This window comes from Fundulus heteroclitus, chromosome 2, assembly GCF_011125445.2.
Source record: "Fundulus heteroclitus isolate FHET01 chromosome 2, MU-UCD_Fhet_4.1, whole genome shotgun sequence".
NCBI lineage: Eukaryota > Metazoa > Chordata > Actinopteri > Cyprinodontiformes > Fundulidae > Fundulus > Fundulus heteroclitus.
The window spans coordinates 14,331,524-14,350,870 of NC_046362.1; the positions used below are offsets into that span (position 1 = coordinate 14,331,524).

At 39.2% G+C, this 19,347-nt stretch overlaps 1 protein-coding gene across 2 annotated transcripts; it reads left to right on the plus strand.

Moving 5' to 3' along the window:
• The first annotated feature begins 954 nt into the window (after nucleotides 1-954).
• Nucleotides 955-19,263, plus strand: clpxb (caseinolytic mitochondrial matrix peptidase chaperone subunit Xb). 2 transcript variants are annotated; one of them, XM_036148623.1, is made up of 15 exons: nucleotides 955-1,234; nucleotides 3,486-3,560; nucleotides 6,098-6,258; nucleotides 6,347-6,461; nucleotides 8,515-8,669; nucleotides 8,765-8,924; nucleotides 10,277-10,318; nucleotides 12,432-12,608; nucleotides 12,748-12,912; nucleotides 14,297-14,385; nucleotides 16,318-16,482; nucleotides 16,559-16,858; nucleotides 16,937-17,029; nucleotides 17,664-17,770; nucleotides 17,878-19,263. In XM_036148623.1, the coding sequence occupies exons 2-15, from the start codon at nucleotides 3,506-3,508 to the stop codon at nucleotides 17,966-17,968; spliced, it is 1,875 nt and encodes a 624-aa protein (XP_036004516.1). In that variant the 5' UTR covers nucleotides 955-1,234; nucleotides 3,486-3,505; the 3' UTR covers nucleotides 17,969-19,263. The 2 variants fall into 2 exon arrangements, with proteins under 2 accessions (XP_036004516.1, XP_036004518.1); XM_036148625.1 differs by lacking the exon at nucleotides 10,277-10,318.
• The last annotated feature ends 84 nt before the right edge of the window (nucleotides 19,264-19,347 follow it).

Genomic DNA, 19,347 nt, shown 5'->3' on the forward strand with positions numbered 1-19,347 from the left:
AGGTGAGTATTTTTTTAAAAACGTTTGTATGTACAGAATTGTTCAGCAGTACAACAGCAGTTCAACAGTCCGATGGCAACAGGGAAGAAGCTTTTGCAGAACCTGGTGGACCTGCAGCGGATGCTGCGGAACCCAGAGGGAAGAGGTTGGTATTGATGTTGATGATTTACTTATATTGCCTTGTATTTCTTGCCTATTTTTCCCCTGTAAGCTTTATTTTCATTTTAATTCGATTTTTTTTTTGTTTACATTGTGTCATCTAAGAATCACAAATCCTAATGTATTTTATTTACTTTGCGTAGTAGGCAAACACAAAGTAATGGATTATTGCAAAGTGGAAGGGATACCATAAAACCATAAAAATAGACACTACACAGGTAATAATATATACATTTAGACATAAGTAAACAAAGACATGTTGAAAAACAATTAAACATAGGCGATATGTTTGCACACTAGTGTTTGGACAGTTAAAAAAACTTTCCATTTGATTATAGGCTTCTTAGTATTGGTCTATCAAATTAGTTCCTTATAAAATACGTCCAGGTTTGTGGGTGTGACATGACAAAATGTGAAAATGTTCAAGCTGTGCGAATAGTTTTGTAATGTACTGCAAGTTATAGCGACCAAAACAAATGGGAGCAAAAGTAAGAAAGCCATATTTAAGATTCAGAGAAAAGTTACATTACTTTTTAAACAGCCCTAAAAATGTTTTGCAGAATAAATTACATAAGTGTACTGGATTCTACTTTTTTCGCGTTACCCTAAACGCAACATCATTTCACAATCCTCTTGCCAGGGCTTCTATTCCGAGACGTTCCTGAACGCCTCACATGTTGTCCTTCGGTTTCGTAGATCTCAATAGTATGTGGATGCGCATGAACAGCGCGGACTCCGGCGGAGCCTCCACGTCAGTGTTGCCCGTTCACATAGTTACAAATCTCCCATCTAACCGTTGTTCCTGTAAAGGGGGGAAGGCTAGTAGGTTAGCTTGATGTAACCTACTTTATAACAGCGGGCGTTACATCACTTTGGGTCGTGTCCCACCTGGGAAATAACGGCCTAAAGGAAGACAACTCTTCATAATTTATATAACAACGTGCTGATATGAGACACTGATCCGACAATTGAAAAAAATAAAAAAATAAAGTGGCAGCACGTAGAGACGTAGCAGATTAGTTATTGTTTTTTTCCAGAGGAGGCTGTCAGAACGCGTCTGGTTTCAACGGGCACAGTAAGTACTAGCTGCAGGCTAGTTAGCTGTAACCTTTCTGTCATGATATAATGAAGCTACATGGGTTGTTTAGCGGCGTGAGACCGCTTTGCTCCTGCGTTAGGTGAGCGTTCGCCTTTCCTGCTGGCCGTGTCGGGCTGGGGGCCTAGCTAAAGCAGCTAACAGTGAGCCGTCACTGTTTATTTGTCATGTACTGCTGGAGTGTGGATAGTGCAGCAGCCCGTAGTCCGCATTAAGTTCACGCAGGGCTAAGAAGGGCACAATATTCTCCATTTGTTTACGAGCTGCTTCGCTGAATATTTAAAATGACATCCGATGTATTTATGCCTCAGATATTAAGCGAGGTGTCAAGTTATTGGGGCCTGTCCCAGTTTTTTTTTTTTTTTTTTGTTATCTCTCTACAGGTGTTTATATAGCTGATTTTAGACGAGCCGATCCCATGTTGTTTGCTTTGGATGTAGGTCATGCGGGATTTTTAAAATGTTTTATTATTATTATTATTATTATTATTATTATTATTATTATTATTATTATTATTATTTTCTGTAACGTCCTGAAACTACACTAAAATATACACGAGAGGTTGTTACTAAAATATTACCTCATTGCTAACCTGTCATAAAAACAAACTTGAATATTTTGGTATGATGCGTTACAGTATTTGTAACGTATGTATTGTCTTTAAATTGTCTTTAAATTATGGTGCATAATCGCTCATGTTAGATTTTAGAGTAAAGTCTGATCTGATGCAGTGTTGTGATAACCCAAATGCAGATTTGGCTCATAGATTGTGATTAAATTTGGCTTCACGGCATAAAAAGCCGGGCCCTAGACTAGAAGGGCTTTTCATCCGAGACTCCTCCTCAGGGTTGACCCAAACTAGTTAGACATCTGAAATGTGAAAAATGGTTAAACTTGAGAAATAGTTCCAAATTGTGTTGCGATTTGTGAAACATTTGTTATGATTTAACCCAAAAACAATGACATTTGAATGCCTTTTCTTGGCTTCTCCACCACGTTAGTGGAGATCCAGTTTAAAAAGCAGTAGGTTACGTTAAACCTAGACAGAATAGTCATGACAGGTTCTAAAAAACATTGTTTTGTGACTTATGAAACCTGCAATGTATCTAATTAAATCCCAAAATATTGTTATTTTAATCATGTTTTGGCGTCTTCATCACATTAGAGGAGGTAGGCTATAGTTTAAACACTAAACCACCTAGACGAGTCAAACTGAGGCTTCTTCTGGGATTAGCAAAACCTTTATTCAATGTAATAATAATAAAAAATAATAAATAGAAAAATATGATGCATGTATAATCAACATAGGCAATAAAAACCTTCACACTGTTCTGATTTTTTTGTTTTATATATATATATATATATATATATATAGATATATATATATATATATATATATATATATATATCTATATATATATTTTTTTTTTTTTTTATTTATATATATATATATATATATATATATTTTTTTTTATTTATTTATATATATATATATATATATATATATATATATATATATATATATATCTCGAACGTGTTATGATTCACTTTGATTCATAATCATTATTATTGTTGAAGGGTTTTGTCCTGGTTAAGTCGGACCCCCTCTAAGTTGGTGTCTCGCCAAAAAAAAAGCCTTAAAATCATTGTTATTTTCTTTTTTTAAAATACGTTTTCATAAATTGAATCAAGAGTTTCACAAATCCCAAACTCTGTGTTTGTGTAATCGTTGTACAATCATTTCTGTAGATTCTTTTTCTCCCTTACTTTGACCTTTTCAAATGATTTTTGAGATAGTCCCCATGTAAGGGTTTCAAGCTAAAAAGGAAACTTAAAATCACCTTTTTTCTGTTTTTATGAATTTGCATAAAGGTCATCACAAGTGATAAACAGTGTTTATATAGATAATGCAGGGAGAATGAAATAAGATTTGTAACCTCAGCTGATCAGAAGTAACCTAGAGTAGAAATTGCCTGAAATCCGACGCTAACACCAACGTCGTAGTTTTTGGATATAGTTGAATATTACATATCAACAGTTGTTTTTCCCGCCATCACAGTGTACGATCATTTATATTTAATAGTGAAATCGGACGTTCTGGTGCTGTGACATCCTAACTTCCAGCCTGGTTCTGCCATAGGGCAGAACCAGTTTTTAACACCAGCCTTTCTAGCTTTCTACTGCCACCTGCGGCTAAACAGCTGCTGCTCTCTCCTCTTCGCATTTTCAGGGTTTGAGACGAAGGAAGACATGTCCTGTCCATGCACCTCGGCTGCCAGGTTGTTCCTCAACACTGCACACAGAGGTAAGAAAGGGAAAGTGCACGTACCAGCAGCCAGAGCTATGTGCTCCGGCTAACCTGCGTTACAGTTTGTTATGACAGTCATGTCGCTAATGTCAACAGCAGCTGGAAAAGTCACTTGGAGAGTTTGGGAGCTAAAGATAGGCCAAGAATGTTACATCACGCAGCGTTTTGGTGCCAGTGAGCGAAATATAATTAGCTCATTATGTCTTGTCATTAGGTTTTGTAATCGGTTGTAGGGTTTTCTGCTCCATGTGAAAATCAGGTCTTATTTTGATCAGATATTCAGTTTTCTAGGTTTTCCTATTGGTCACATTTGAAAAGTTGTTGCTATGTTGCAATAACTGAGCCACAAAAAAATAGGTCCAACTAAAATCTACTTGATCCTCCAAGTGAGGTTCCTTGAAACAACTTAATAATATTTTACTTGATGTTATAATACTCCCGATTTTTAGCCGAGATACATGAACTTGTGTTTGCCTTCACGTAGAAGGGAAGAGAGATAATCTAATTTAATAATTTTAGAGTTTATATAATCAATTTTTTTTTTACCAGAAACTTCCAGGAATCTCTCCATAGCACTAAGTCCCGGTCAAACTGTTTAATACACACATTTGTTTGTTGGTTGCACTTCATGTTCAACAAGGATGGAGGTCCAACTCACAAAGCTATTCTCTTGAATAATAATATTCTGATTTATGAAAATGGTTACATTTCTTGTTTTAAAGAGTCCTTGTTTACAAACACCTTTATCTACAGGCCTACAGGCCATTTTTGTTGCTTGTGGTTAATGCAAAGAAAAGTCAAAATTAAATTGCAATTATGGTTGAAATAAATCACAATTTGGATTTTTGGCAAAATCGTACAGCCCTATTTGGCTGATATACCTGTTGTAGCCATTTTAGGTTATGTTTTTTTTTTTCTTCATCAGCAAACTGTAGGAGAAGAAAATAGATTATTTACTATAAACAGGTAACTTGTTGCAAAATAATTAACAGATTCCTGCCAGTAATTCAGGACCAATGTTTATATAATATACACAAAAAAATATGTATTTTTCATCTTTTTGTTTTAAAGAGGACATATGCAAAATCCACTTTTTCAACCCTTAAATACATTTTGTTGCGTACTTGGAGTCTCTTGGACGCCAGAAGATTTAATTGTAGTCTCTCAAATAGCTACGTACATGTCTTTCTATTCTTGTTGGATCATATTTTTCAAGCTGTTTAGTTTTCTCTCTTTTCTATTACGTTTCTTGAACAATTAAGTTACAGTATTTGCTGCAGAACTGCTAAACAAGGTCATGGACTTCCAGGTTGCCAGTCTCATGAATCCACCATTTTTATTCCTTGGAGTGATTTTGTAGTTCAAGCTGAAGGATGCCGAAGCTACAAGTGGATAAGTCAAAACGTTCAGCTGTTCATTACAACGTCCCATACTACAAAAATGGCCGATCGGGGTGGAGTTGCTCTCTGACCTTGAGGGGGGCAAGGTGTGAAGTGTCTCCTTCAGATTTAAAGGGACAGCACCAAAACAAATTTCTCTCAGACTTAGCTCAGAACAGGGGTATAAAGGGGGAATGTGGGGGTAAATTAACGAGTAAAGGCTCCACATACTCGGGCGTACCTGTGGGCTTTCTATTTCTTCTGCAAGTGGGATGAAGCAGGGAAAGGGATGGTGAATTGTTTTATGAGCAAGTGGAGGACCTAGACCCGTTTCTTTTCTAGCAGGCTCCCACCGCACATCTGTCAGTGAAAACAGAGAGGGACCGTGATGCTGCGCGTCCTTGCGACCGCCTGCCTGGAGCAGCTCAGTGGACTCATGTATGTGGGGGCCTTAATTCAGACCAAAGCAGTGCAGTTCCATTTTATATAGATCACCATCGAATGATTTAAATTTTAAGTTAAAGAAACTAAAAAGCATATGTCCCCTTTAGGGCCAGGTCAATTTGCCCCTTAGCCAATTTGTACCTATCCTTTGCTTCTTTTGTCATCGTTTTGGCAAAGATATGAAATATTTGATAGGATTATTAAACTCAGTAAAAACAAATCAATATTAAAGCATTCAAATTAAGTATGGAGATAATCAAATTCTTGTAAAAAATAGGGTGATGCAAAAAATAAGCTCATGCGGTCATTTGATTCAGGTGTGGAGACAAGGAAACGTCTAAAACATGCAGGACAGTGGGTCCTAAGGAACCAGGCTTGAAGACCCCCGCTATGGATCACTACTTTAAATCGTGTCAAAGCTGGTACAAAACGTCTCAAGGGAGTTAGAACATTTCCTCATGGTTGGTGCAAAATGTTCTGTGGCAGATGGTTAAGTTTTACTCAAAAAATGAGCCAAAACCAAAACTGCAAATCTACCAATATCAAAGGAACAAAATGACCGACCTCGGTTTTTCAGAGTTCTTTTACTGCAGTCCCTGTTCTCTAGTTTATAAAATATTTCAATGCATACATTTTATATTAACCTAAAAAAAATCGGGCCTAAAGACTCTTCCCTGTTAGAATGCTGACCAAATATTACTTTTCTTTCAGGATTATCATGTTCCCGAATCCAGCTGTTTTCCCTGAGTCGTCGGGGGTCTCGGGAAACGCATCTTCACCCGCGTGTGTGCGTGAGGTCGTTTTCAGAGACCGCCGTCTGTTACGCTGCTAAAGATGGAACAACGAAGGACAGCGGGAATGACGGTGGAAAGGTAAACGGCCGACTTAGAAACCCCCGTCTCCAGCTGTTCTTAAAAAGGGAACGATGGGAGTTTGTTAATTTCATCCTGGCTTTTACAGAAAAGTGTTGGTGACGCAAAGAGGATGTCTGGCTCGGGAGGGTCAGGCAAAGGCGGAGGCCAGCTGCGCTGCCCCAAATGTGGAGACCCCTGCACACATGTCGAGACCTTTGTGTGTAAGTAGGCCTGGTCCACTGCACCAGCCGTCTAACCAAGACACAAAATGTTTAAAGCTATGTGAAAATCCCATTGTTGCTGGTTCATGTTTCTTAATGCATGTCTGTACAAGCGCTCTCAGGTGTGGATTTACAGCGTAATGGATCTGCGTTTGTTTCAAAACGAGACTACAGAGGAAAACAGATTCTAAAATAGGCCACAATACTCAGAATAAGTAACTTTCTTCTAGTAATTAAGCTCAGCTGAAATTTGGATGGTAATTACATTAACGGTTGAAATAAAGTTGCTGGTGTTTCTTGATATATATACAGTAGATAAAGATGTGACAAAATATCTGGGGTTAGTTTTTCACAGACCTTTCCAGCGCTGCGCTCCACCATCTGTCCAGATTCTCACTATGTTATGTGACTGTTACGCCCACAGTTGGCTGGATGGACGGGGTTAGTAAAATTGATTAAAAGTTTATTTATAAGGTTTTTAAACAAAAAGAAACAGCATCCTACACATTGTTAAACCAGATGAAAAGCAAAAACAAAAGGAAAGGAATTCACCATCTTTATAAGAAATAAAACAGCTTCTCAGCAAAACAAACCCAGCAAGAAAACACAAAAAGGGAAGTAGTACTAAACTCAACGTTTTCAGGGTTGCAGAAAATAGCCTAGCCAAAACTAATATCTAAGTTAAGTCTTTCAAGTTTAACAAGCTGAAAACTAGCAAGCAGAAGTTAAAGCATTCACAAGGTTCCCAAACAAATAGTGATTCACAAAACGCTCAAACAGCACATGGGAGCAAACGGTGTTCAAAAGCGGCTCCTTGGAATGTGGCTTTCATAGAGTCTTTTAAATGATAGAGGAAGGTCTTGATTGGTCCTTGGCTTCTGGAAATGGTCCACACAGGAGCTCAGTATGTTGGAGGCGGGTCCAGTGTCCTTACAGCCAATCCTAGTCTGCTACGGTCATTTAACGTAGAGCCCAGTCTGCACTAAGGCTGGACGATATAGAAACAAAGCATGTCGATAAAATACAAATCATATTAATCGATATCGATAATTATCAACAAATTCAAAACATATATATTAAGTGCAGCCCTGGCCATTTTATGCTGTTGCTTAGCAACTTGTTTTTAGATACAGAACACACAAACACTGAATTCAAACTCAGCCCTTCATTTAACCCACTTTTTTTTTTTTTTTACCAAAACAAGTTTTTAAAACAGAAAAAAGAACGCATGCTCTCTGAACTCTTTGAAGGGGGCGGAGCTTGGTTCCTGGGTCTGTGTTTGTGATTGGTTGGAAGGATGTAATGACTGTAATACTAACCTACATGGCTAGAAGGAAGAGGAAAGGAAGGAAAACTGTTATTGAACTTTTTATTGAGCTTTTTTTCAATCATCGATCTACGATTATCGATCGACAAATATCGTTATTGAATTATCGTCCAGCCGTAGTCTGCGCTACTGGGTGAAAATCAACAGCCGTAACAGTGACTCCCATGTTTTATTATCGAAGCTTTCACTCCTTCTTGTGCTCTAAACCTTGGGGCTGGATTAGATGAACAGAAGCGCCAACACAGCGTTTAAATATTCACCAAAAAAACAACAACCAGGAGCTTTGAGGTTTCTTGCTGTCTGTGGGGCGATTTCCTACTTTGTTTTTGCTACATCAGCAGGGAGGGAGCGGATTAACTCCTGCTTACCGAAACTGCAAGAGACAATCAGATGAGCAGTTCTGACACATTTTCCTGAGAAACTGCACCGTAAACCTGAACTGTTCAGTAACTCTGCATAAACCCTAAGGATCCATACATTTCACACGTTTTCTATTTTGATCTACATGAGCTGGCATTGCAAGCGACTATTACAAGTTAGTTTTAGCTTTACATGTTTTTTTTTTTTAAGTGTTCTTGAAAGAAGAGGTCAGCATCCTTACGTTTATTACTGGGAATAAAGCTCAGTTAAATTGACAAAGGGTTTGTTTTTCTTTAATAATCCTGCTTTATAAAAAGCTTGCTGTTCCAAACCAAACTCTGTTTTGTTTGCTGTGTTCTTTCGTAGCATCAACACGGTTTGTCAAATGTGAGAAGTGTCATCACTTTTTCGTGGTCCTGTCTGAAACGGACTCTAAAAAAGGGCTAAACAAAGAGCCGGAATCCGCCGCTGAGGCGGTGAAACTAGCGTTCTCACAGAAGCCTCCTCCGCCTCCCAAGAAGGTAAGAGAAAGACGCCGATCACCCGGATGTCAAAACTGACTTTCAAAGTTTTAGACATTCTTATAAACCCTCTCTTTCTTCTTCTTTTTTTAAAGATTTATGCCTATTTGGACAAGTATGTTGTTGGCCAGTCGTATGCGAAGAAGGTCTTGGCAGTGGCGGTGTATAATCACTACAAGCGGATCTACAACAACATCCCTGCTGGGAGCCGACAGCAGGTGGAGGTGGAGAAGCAGCCATCTTTAACGCCACGAGGTCAGCGCTCGTCTTTTCTGCACGTCGTGCCCCCATGCTCCTAGCCAGACTACCAGATCACCCTTTAACGGGGTTTTCTTCTAAACTTTCATTTGTGTGTCGTACACTGAACACCTAATTATTTGTAATTGTTCCCAAATGACGTGCAAAATACCGCGGGGTTCGAAGAGCGAATGAAGCACCAGGTTCCTGTTTTACTGCAGGTTCTGCACGTCCTGTCCTGCATGTACGGTGCATCCTACGCAGCGTTGACGTGTTCTGCTTGTAAACTCGTGTCACAAAGATAGTTTTAGAGATTCAGAAATATTGATTGCAGTTTTGTTTTTCAAAAGAGCAGTGATGTAAAATTTGTGACTTCTAACAACATTTACTGTTTGTGATTAGCTGTCCTTTAGATTTTGACGTTTATGAAATTCGGTTTTGAACAATAAGACTGAATTAATACAGAAATACTGCGCTTAAAAAAAATTATTTACAATGCGAATAAGTGAAGTAGAGATGGATCTGACGTAACTCTCCAGTCAGGCGATGGCTTCGTTTTAAAGTGCGAGCCCTTCATTTATTCTTGGACCTGCATTTTATATCTTATTGCATTTGTATTTTATTGCTTATTTGTCTTAACTTTGAATAGCTTCAGAGACGAGGTCAGATTTGTTGACTGCCGCTGCTTTGATCACAGCTCGGTCAGATAACTATGCAGTTATAATATGATCATCTTTATTTGCTATAAATAAAGATAATGTGGCACCCAGGGAGCATTCTGGGGCTTAGGGCTTTGCTCAGGGACCCCCACTGGCAGGCGGTGGGATTCAAACCGAAGAACTTGCAGCCTTCCCGGGATGCTAGTGTCCTGCTCTCTAGGCCGTCACTCCCCTTTTTTTAAATCTACTGGTATATTAATATTAAGTCATGTTAAAACACATTTGTTGGAGAATAAAATCCCCTTTTAAATGAGTAGGTGTAAGAGTTTTCTCTAAAACCTGTAATTTTTCCACATCAAAATACTTATTAAAATGTTACATTTTATAGGGTGTTTAGCTTCTATAGTTGGTTTGGATTTTAAATTGCTTAAAGACTAATCCCATACAGTGTAGTAGAAACCTAACGGTGACTTGATGGAGTTTTTTTTTTTTTATCTTCAGTATTTACAAACTCAGACTTTGAACATATCAAGAGTCTCCTCGGGGTCAAACAAATAAGCGATGGGCTGATTCACACGTCACCATGAATTACGATCTGTATTATTTGGCATTTGTTCAATATTCGTTTTTTCTACAAACTGTATTGATAATGTTGTAGTGGTAGCGCTAAGTGGTATTATTGATTTAAGTACTTTGATCCTCTTCTTGTAGAGCTAGAGATGAGAAGACGAGAGGATGAATACAGATTCACAAGTAAGTGACTGACTGACCTCTTTACTCTTATCTGACAGACTTTCTTACTGTTATCAGCAGTAACCTAAAGTCACAACGCTTTATCTGCTGGTTTCTGGGTTTTATGTTTCTGTCAGTTGTGCAAATGCCAAAATGTACAGACCACAGGGAGATGTTTTTTTTTTTTTTTTTCCCAGTAGTAAATACGCTTGAATATAGCTATAATATAGCTATAATTTAATCCAGTAATTTATTCTAAAAAGGGAAATATTATATACATTCTTTACAGTGTGATATAAATAAATAATTAATTTCAGCTCATTTGATAATAATGATTTACCACAGAATTCAGTTATTCCACAACATTTGAAAAAGATTGTTTTTTTTTTTTTTTTAAAGTACAAAGTTTCAGATTAAAGTACTTTTTATTCTTACTTTGCATTTCATCACGTTGCTTAACTGGCCAGCACCTGGCAACATTAATCCAGAACTTTATGCAGAAATGAGGTATCATCACAATAAGTACATTTCCTGAGAAAGTGACATTTGGGTGTTCAGTAGCTGTGAGCCAGATTCATTAAAACAGAAAATAAATGCTTAGTGATGTTACTATGTTAACAAGTTATTTTCATAAAAAAACAAACTGAAGAATTATTAATTAAAGGTTTCTTAAAAGTCTAATTGAAATTGTTTATTATTTTGAAGTAATCTTCACTGTTTGTAAAAGCACTTCTGACCTTCTCATTCACTACTAGTTGGTGTGTTTAACAAGAAATGGTAGCTTGTAGCAAATGATTGTCACTAAATCATCTGGTAGTGATCTGACCTGCCGTCCGTTTTGCAGGACATCATAACGACGTTCAGCCTTTTTAGCCTTTGTTGCAAAAGAAATGGAGTTGATCCTAGCGTAAGAGAAGCTGCTCTCTTTCTTCGTCTGTATTTTAGGGATGGAAGATAAAAGTGAACTTGCAGTCATAGAACATTTATATGTTTTTCTGCCACTAGATGTTCAGATATCATCCTTTTAGTTTAGAATGAGACCGCGTTGGCGCAGATCCGTGATTATTAGACCTTTGTAGTGAAGTTCAGGAAGTTTTACTTCTGGGATGATGAGTCAAACTTAACAAAATTTAGTGATGAATTACAATTAAAACAAGTATTCACGTTCATCTTTAACATCCTAAAATGAGTCACAACTAGGGCTGGACGATATGAGCAAAACTTATATCAGGATACATTTCTTGGTTTTGGTCAATATAACTACGACATCGATATAAACAAAATAAAAGCCTCAGAAAGACGACAAAGAATGCCCACAAATTTCTGACCATTAATTTGCCATATTTATAAATCTCCTCCAATATAGCATTTTAGAAATATTTGCTCAAAAAAAAAAAAAACACATAAAACTACATAAAACCCGGAATGTATAATGAAATATTGGAAATGTCATATCACTGTTATAGAAAAAAGTCATAATGCGATATAGAAGGCCTGGATGATAATCCGAAAATTTACCGACACTGAAATTTACGACAATAACTGACGCTATTTTGCCCAAAAATGTACGGGAAAGTAATTTTTGTAGGTAGGCTCATGTGTTTATAGATAGATAGATAGATAGATAGATAGATAGATAGATAGATAGATAGATAGATAGATATTATTGTCGATCCCTAGCTTTCATACCTTGAACATTTCAGGTTGTATCTTTTTTTTTTTTTTAAAGCATTTATTGCTCAGTACAAAACCAAGTTTAGAATCTTTTGCATTTTAAATCACAGTTAAAATGCTGTGCTGTAACTTTTTAAGCTGATAAACCTCAACTCACGAAATTCTCAGAGCCCTCACTTAACCCACACGCCCTATGATTAATGGGTCATCACCGCTGACTTGTGACCTACATTCACACTCCTCTGGAACTGACGTGTATTTTTAGCTGGAATGGCTGAAATGGTTCTTTAGATCAATCTGCATCACACACCATTGACTTAATCACACATGAATTTCCAAACTGAGGGACAATAAAGATCATTTCCATTATTTTAGTACAGCAGTGAGCCAGACAGTTGTGCCATTTGCCCTTGCTTTTCGGCCACCGTGCTAACCCAGATGGTCGGTTTCGTTTTTGCAGAACTGCTGCAGATCGCAGGAATCAGTCCTCACGGGAACGCTCTCGGAGCGACCATGCAGCAGCAGGCGAGCCAGCAGCCGCCTCAGGAGAAGAGGGGCGGGGAGATCCTGGACTCCACTCACTCTGACATTAAACTGGAGAAGAGCAACATTATCCTCCTAGGTCCTACCGGTTCAGGTTAGTGATTTGGGCAAAACTTCCCAACATCTGATGCGCCACAGCGTCCATGTTTGCCTGCCAGATGTGTCTTACCAAATGCAATGAAAAGATGGCTCAGGTGATTCATTTAGACGTTTCTTTTTCTATATTTTCAAAGGAAAAACCTTGTTGGCACAGACGCTGGCACGCTGTCTCGATGTTCCGTTTGCTATTTGCGACTGCACCACTCTCACTCAAGCTGGCTATGTGGGAGAGGACATTGAGTCGGTAATTGCCAAACTTCTGCAGGATGCAAACTACTCGGTGGAGAAAGCACAACAAGGTGGGCACGGGGTCTATAATTAACAGCAGGTTCATTTCCAGGTTTACCACATGTTAAGTAACACGGGGGAGTGGAAATACTAATTATAGCAGTCATGACTAACAGTGAGGTTGGAGTTTGTAGTTTCTGTGCTTTTCCCGAATTGTTTTTTCCATGAAAGCATCACTAAATATTAGAAATGTATTTTATTTTTTCCTATGTCTCAATGTGTATGGGAGAAGAACAAAAAAATTAAGGATAGAAAAAAAAAATAGATATTTCTTTTGGACTTTTTCTTCCTTTTTCAAGAACAGAAAACTTATTATTTTTTTACAAGGTTATTTTACATTTAAATTGCAAGATTAAAGGGGACATGTTACGCAAAATGTACTTTTTTAGCTCTTAAATATATTTTGTTGTGTACTCTGAGTCTCTAGGAGTGCAGAAAGTTGAAAGTAGTCAGTCCAGGTGCTGCCTAGATATATTTATACTGTTTTTGGATCATATTTTTCAAGTCTTTCAGTTTTTCTGTTTTCTATTACGTTTTTGAACAGTTACGTCACAGTATTTGCTACAGAACTGCTAAACAAGGTCATGGACCTCCACCTTACCAGTCTCGCAAATCTGACATTTTTATTTCTTGGAGTGATTTTGTAGTCCAAATGAAGGACGCTGAAGCTACAAGTGGATAAGTCATTGATTGTTCATTTCACCATCCTCCAGTATACAACAGAAATGGCCAAACAGGGTGGAGGGGGGTGGGGGTGGGGGGTGGGGGGGGGCTCTGTGACCTGAACGGGAAGTCACAGAGCGTTCCACGAGATATTCAGACCAAATCAATGCAGTTCCACTTTATGTAGACCACAACTGAATGATTTCAATGGGAAAAGGAAGAACTTAAAATAATGTCCCTTTTAACCTTCGACTTGCTACAATACATCTTAATTTAAACATTTTACCCATCAGTATTTAGTTTTTAAACTTACTGATGAAACACAGGCTCAATTCATTACTTTTTTTTCCACTTTGGACAACTTAAAAGTTGAGCTTCTGGCTCTGAAACTGAGTCTTTTTTGAAATGGCAAACAAGGCATTTTTGTAATCTACAAATCCTGAGAATCAATTACTATTGAAGCATTTAAAGGTAAATTATTTGGTACTCCAATGTCTTAACTAAAATAAAATAAAAAAAAAATTAGAGCTGTAAAAGTTAGGAGTTTTGAAGTTAAAATGGATTTTATCCTCTTTGTTGCAGTTGACCAAAGCTCAGGAAATAATGCCAAGTCCTTGTAAAATAAATATTGGCCTATAAACGTTGTCCCTTGTTTAAATAGAAGGACTATCTCACATAACAGTAAGACATTAATCCAACCAGGGTTGTCCTGTCCTTCTCTGTGACGTGCAGGCATTGTGTTCCTGGATGAAGTTGATAAGATTGGCAGCGTGCCTGGAATCCATCAGCTGAGGGATGTGGGCGGAGAGGGAGTTCAGCAGGTCAGTATTCACACACACTTATCAAAATCTATGTGCAGCAGTTCAGTCTATTATGTTTAGATTGATTATATAAAGTGCAGATTATAATGTAGCAAACACATTAAAGACATTTTTTAATAACATGTTAGAGAATTAACCTAATTGTCATCAGTTGTAACTCGCTTGACTGTATTTTAATAATGTTTTGTGTTTTTTAGATTAGAAGCGAGGAAAATTATTGTAAAAAGTTGATTTTAAGCTTTTTCCCCCATCTGTGTTTGGGTTTGTTACTCAAGATAGTTTTAAGTTTGTGTCCAAAAACAAGAAATGGAAAAAGGAAAATAAGTCAGCACGAGGCACCGACAAATACAGCTGAAAGGCACTGATGCTGGATTTAAAGTGTGGAACCCTCAACTCAGACATTCATGCATAAAACAATGTTCACCGGGGACAAAAATAGTGACTAAAACAATCTGCAGCACAAATTTTAAGTCCATCAAGTGAAGATTAATATAGGGATTTATCCATTGAGTCTGAAAAATATCAGCACCGTTGTCTAATAGACATGTTCTGCCGATTAGACAAACCGCCGCTCTACAGAGGCATTTTAAAAGTCCTCTGTGGGGAGCTCAGTCTGCCTGAAATACACCACAGTGGTGAATGACAGCTGGGGACTGGTACTGTAACTCTAAGCCTGACGTTCTGCCACCTGACGGGCTTTTCTACTGGCATGCACACCAAGCTCACACATCCCATTTCTCATAAACAGTTTTGCCATCAGAAATGCCGTACATTGGCAAGCCAACGCACACTTTCCCCCCACATAATGAATCTATGTTTTACCCTGAAAGGTTTAACAGCACTACAGTAACACCGATGTCATTCTTAGGGCACTGCCTGTTTTGCTACTTAAACTCTAGAGTCCGTCGTCAGATGTTGAAACATGTTCTTTGGACCTAAAGTCAAACAAAGATTCAACAGCTTAGTATCAGTAGAAGACATTTCTTTAACCTGACTATGTGGCTGGCTCAATCTCCAAGCTATCGTTCCTTCTCTCACCTAAACTCTCCAAACTATCAAAAACTCTATCCAAAGTTAAAACCTGAACTGACCACAACTCTCCAACAAATACCCACATTTTGTCTGAATACCGAGGTGTTTAAAAGCCTGTCAAAACTTGTGGCAAATCTAATCCGCTTCCCAAAGCAGTCAGGTGGTACAGCTGGGCAGCGAGGCTTTGGACGTCATCATTTTTGGCTCGTTCCCTAATTAAAGCAAGTCTCGATGCGCACTTTCCGGAAGCTCCCCCTCAATTACTCGACACACGCTTCATAGCCTCGGCTCATCTCATAACATCGCTGCTTAAAACTTTCATGTTGAGGAACTTCCCTTGCAGTTGCCTTTGTGGTCTGGCTGTTGACTCCCTGCTCAGAGCCATGGCATGACATGTCTTGTGTCCTCATCCTTCAGCTTTGGGCTTTTCTTTAATCCTGGGGTAAAAAGAGTTTCTGGCAGAGAGACAGTTTTTGGTGGGTGAGGAGAAAAATCTTTCCTCCCTAACTGTGTTTACTTACATTAAGCTCACCGACCTCTCCTTCATAGATTTTTTTTATTATTTTTTTTTAGCTAAAGCGGTTGTATATTTGTATTCTGTGCCGTCAGTATTCCAAGATCAAGATCTTTTTTTGGGATCAAGAAGACATTTTGTTCTGTTAATCATGAATGTCCAGATGCTTCAGATCACATCTCATCTATATATGGTAGTACCTTCCTGTTTAGAGGACGTTTGCCGGGGCCTGTTTCTGATTCAAAAGTGTTTTTAGATTACTTTCCTGTTTTAAAAAAACAACAACGGAACGGCCCAATATGAGCTAGTTCTGTTTCATGTATTAACGTTTTTTTTTTTGACTAAATATTGCCTTTATCTTTCTTTTCCCTTCTCTTCTGTCTCAGGGTTTGCTGAAGCTCCTAGAGGGTACAATCGTCAACGTTCCAGAGAAAAACTCCAGAAAGTTACGAGGTGAAACGGTGCAAGTCGACACAACCAACATCCTGTTCGTCGCTTCGGGAGCTTTCAACGGCCTCGACCGGATAATAAGCAGAAGGAAGAACGAGAAGGTACGTCTGACCCGCCCAACACGTAGACGGCTCTGCTTCACCTGTGGCCTGACTTTCATGCGTCTCTGCCGTTTAGTATTTGGGATTTGGAACGCCCTCCAACTTGGGGAAAGGGCGGCGAGCCGCCGCTGCAGCGGACCTGGCCAACAGCAGCGGCGAGACGGACGCGGTTGCGGAGATCGAGGAGAAGGACCGGCTGCTGAAGCACGTCGAGGCGAGGGACCTGATCGAGTTCGGAATGATTCCAGAGTTTGTCGGCCGTCTTCCTGTCGTCGTTCCTCTGCACAGCCTGGACGAGGACACGCTGGTCCGCATCTTGACCGAACCCCGCAACGCTGTGGTTCCACAGTACCAGGCTCTGTTCAGCATGGACAAAGTAAGGACTCTGCCATTACCGCCGAACAGCCGCGTTGGAGAAGTAGCCGCCTAATCTGGTGTCTGTTGTGGTTTTTAGTGTGAGCTGAACGTGTCCCCGGATGCCTTGAGAGCCATCGCCAGAATGGCTTTGGAGAGAAAAACAGGAGCTCGTGGCCTCAGATCCATTATGGTCCGTTAATTTCCAACAAAGCGCAATACTTTATTGTTCCAAAAAAAGGTAAAAAACAAAGCAACTGGACTTGTTTTCCATAGCTGAAGACGTTTCGCTTCCTCTCCAGGAAACCAACTTTGAACAGAGGAGGAGGCCTTAGGTTTCAACTCTCAAAAACTTACAATACAGCTATAGGATTATTTCCAGCCAATCATCACCTTAACTCTCACCCTCATTCGGGTGATCAAAACATTGTTCCTGTAAGCCAAGCCAATAATGACCCTGATGACTCCTCGTTACAGAGGAGTGGACCAGTTTCGGTTCAATCTGCTGACTTAATGGCTTTAACGACCTCCCATTACTAAGGGGTGGTTCTGTTTCTGTTGGATTTCCATGTTATCTAAGCCATTGCAAGGCCTTTGTTAGGCAGTAGTATAAAGCTTGATACTCCACATTACTCCAGACTTTTTGAATTGAGAAAGCTTCCTGGAGAGGAAGCGAAACGTCTTCAACTACGGAAAACAAGTCCAGTTGCTTTGTTTTTTACCTTTTTTGGAATGACCATGACCTGGATGACTGAGAATCTTCACCAGCGCAATACTTTTATTGTGTTAGTCATCTTTAACATTAACATTTGTTCTACCATATGCAGGAGAAACTTCTTCTTGAGCCCATGTTTGAGGTGCCTCACTCGGATATCGTCGCTGTTGAACTGGACAAAGAAGTCGTTCAGGGAAAATCGCAGCCCAGATACGTCCGGTCAGTGTTTCTTTGCTCTCAGAATCAGAGCGACGTCATTAGACCTCTTGAGCTGTGTCCCGCTGCTGTAGTCGGTTCCTAAACTGGAGCTTCTGTTTGGATTTCAGCGCTCCAGCCAAGGACGCGGCAGAGGAGGAGTACGACTCCGGCATTGAGGAGGAGAACTGGCCGAGGCAGGCCGACGCTGCTAACAACTGAACCACGTCTCATTTCACCCGAAATCATTAGATTCCTTCTGGGTTGCCACCTTTGGCACTCTTCTTATTACTGCACCTGACGAATAAAAAACCGTGGATACTGAAGAGGTTTTCATGACGAACAAGTTAAGAGAAAGTAACAAGCTTCGGTCTCTTTGCATCAGATAATAAATCTCTAGCGGTGCACTCAGTGTGGACCTTTTTATGATATATTTCAATCTCTGGGGATTGTTAACATTTTATCTATATAAAGATAATCCGATTTTATTCGTAAAAAAATAAAATAAAAAATATTTGTAGGTAGTTTGTATCCTCTTTTTGTGCTGATAGGTTGTAATAGGAAGGGACGCGGACGGCATTTAATGGGATCATATTGTACACTTGAAGACTGAGGGGCGGCTGCTGAGGGAGTAGACGTGATGCGACCGTGTCAAGAAATGCCTTAAATCACGAGGCCGTGATATTCCACAAACGCATCAATGTTTTGATGTTTCTTCCTTTACCACCGTTGTTACAATGGTGCTAGAAGTGAAAAACCGTTGTAAATGTTAAGCTATGCTGCACAAGTATTGTTTGTATAATACATGGGCTGGAGCTAGGAGAGCGTGTTGAGGTAGAAACACACCAGCACAACAAACATGGCAGGTGAAAGATCAGTTTCCAACAGCCAGAGTGTTTATTTCCCCCACGTCCAGCTCCTATCCTGCAGCCCACTCCTTAGGAACCTGTTAACCTGCAGCCCTGCTGGCTTCACAGAGGGAGAAGTTTAGCAGAGGAGATTGTCTACCTTTCCAAAGTGATAAAACGTCCCATTTTTTTTTTTTTTTGCTTTGTAGTTTTGATCCTGGAACACGAAAATAAATTATACCCTGAAATCAGTTAAATCCAGGTTTGGTTTCAATTTTAAATCATTCTCAGAGCTTACCCAGGCTCCCTCTGCAGAGCTGCAGACAAGTTTCCTTTTTCTGTGTGCACACCTGTGTCAGAATCTCACCTGCTCTCCCGTGATGTCATATCCTGTTACGAAATGGTGCACTTGTTAAATTAAGACACCACCCATATGGTCTCTGTGACTTTCACCACTATGCCGTGCTCCTTACCTTGAAAAAATTAAACCAGATCTTTCTCCTGTTTGCTTTTAAGTTTCGTTTTTCTTTCTGTGAAGCTCTAAGCTGCTCTAATTTCAGAGGTCTGTTACAGAAATATTCAAGAGAAAAAGCTCTCCTTCCCAAAAGCTTGTGAATCCCAAATTTATTGTGATTGTGTAAAATATATAAATAAACCTCTATCTGAGTACAAAGTTTTATTATTGCTTCCCCTCTGAGCTGGAAACGGATATGAACGGTGAGTTACCTTCTCATGAACGTGATCTTGGGCCGC

Excerpts from the sequence above, each read along its gene's own strand:
- clpxb (XM_036148623.1), top strand. The coding sequence starts at position 3,506 with ATGTCCTGTCCATGCACCTCGGCTGCCAGGTTGTTCCTCAACACTGCA. Across the intron at positions 12,609-12,747 it reads CCTAGGTCCTACCGGTTCAG|GAAAAACCTTGTTGGCACAG; the intron begins GTTAGTGATTTG and ends ATATTTTCAAAG. Across the intron at positions 16,859-16,936 it reads CTCTGTTCAGCATGGACAAA|TGTGAGCTGAACGTGTCCCC; the intron begins GTAAGGACTCTG and ends TGTGGTTTTTAG.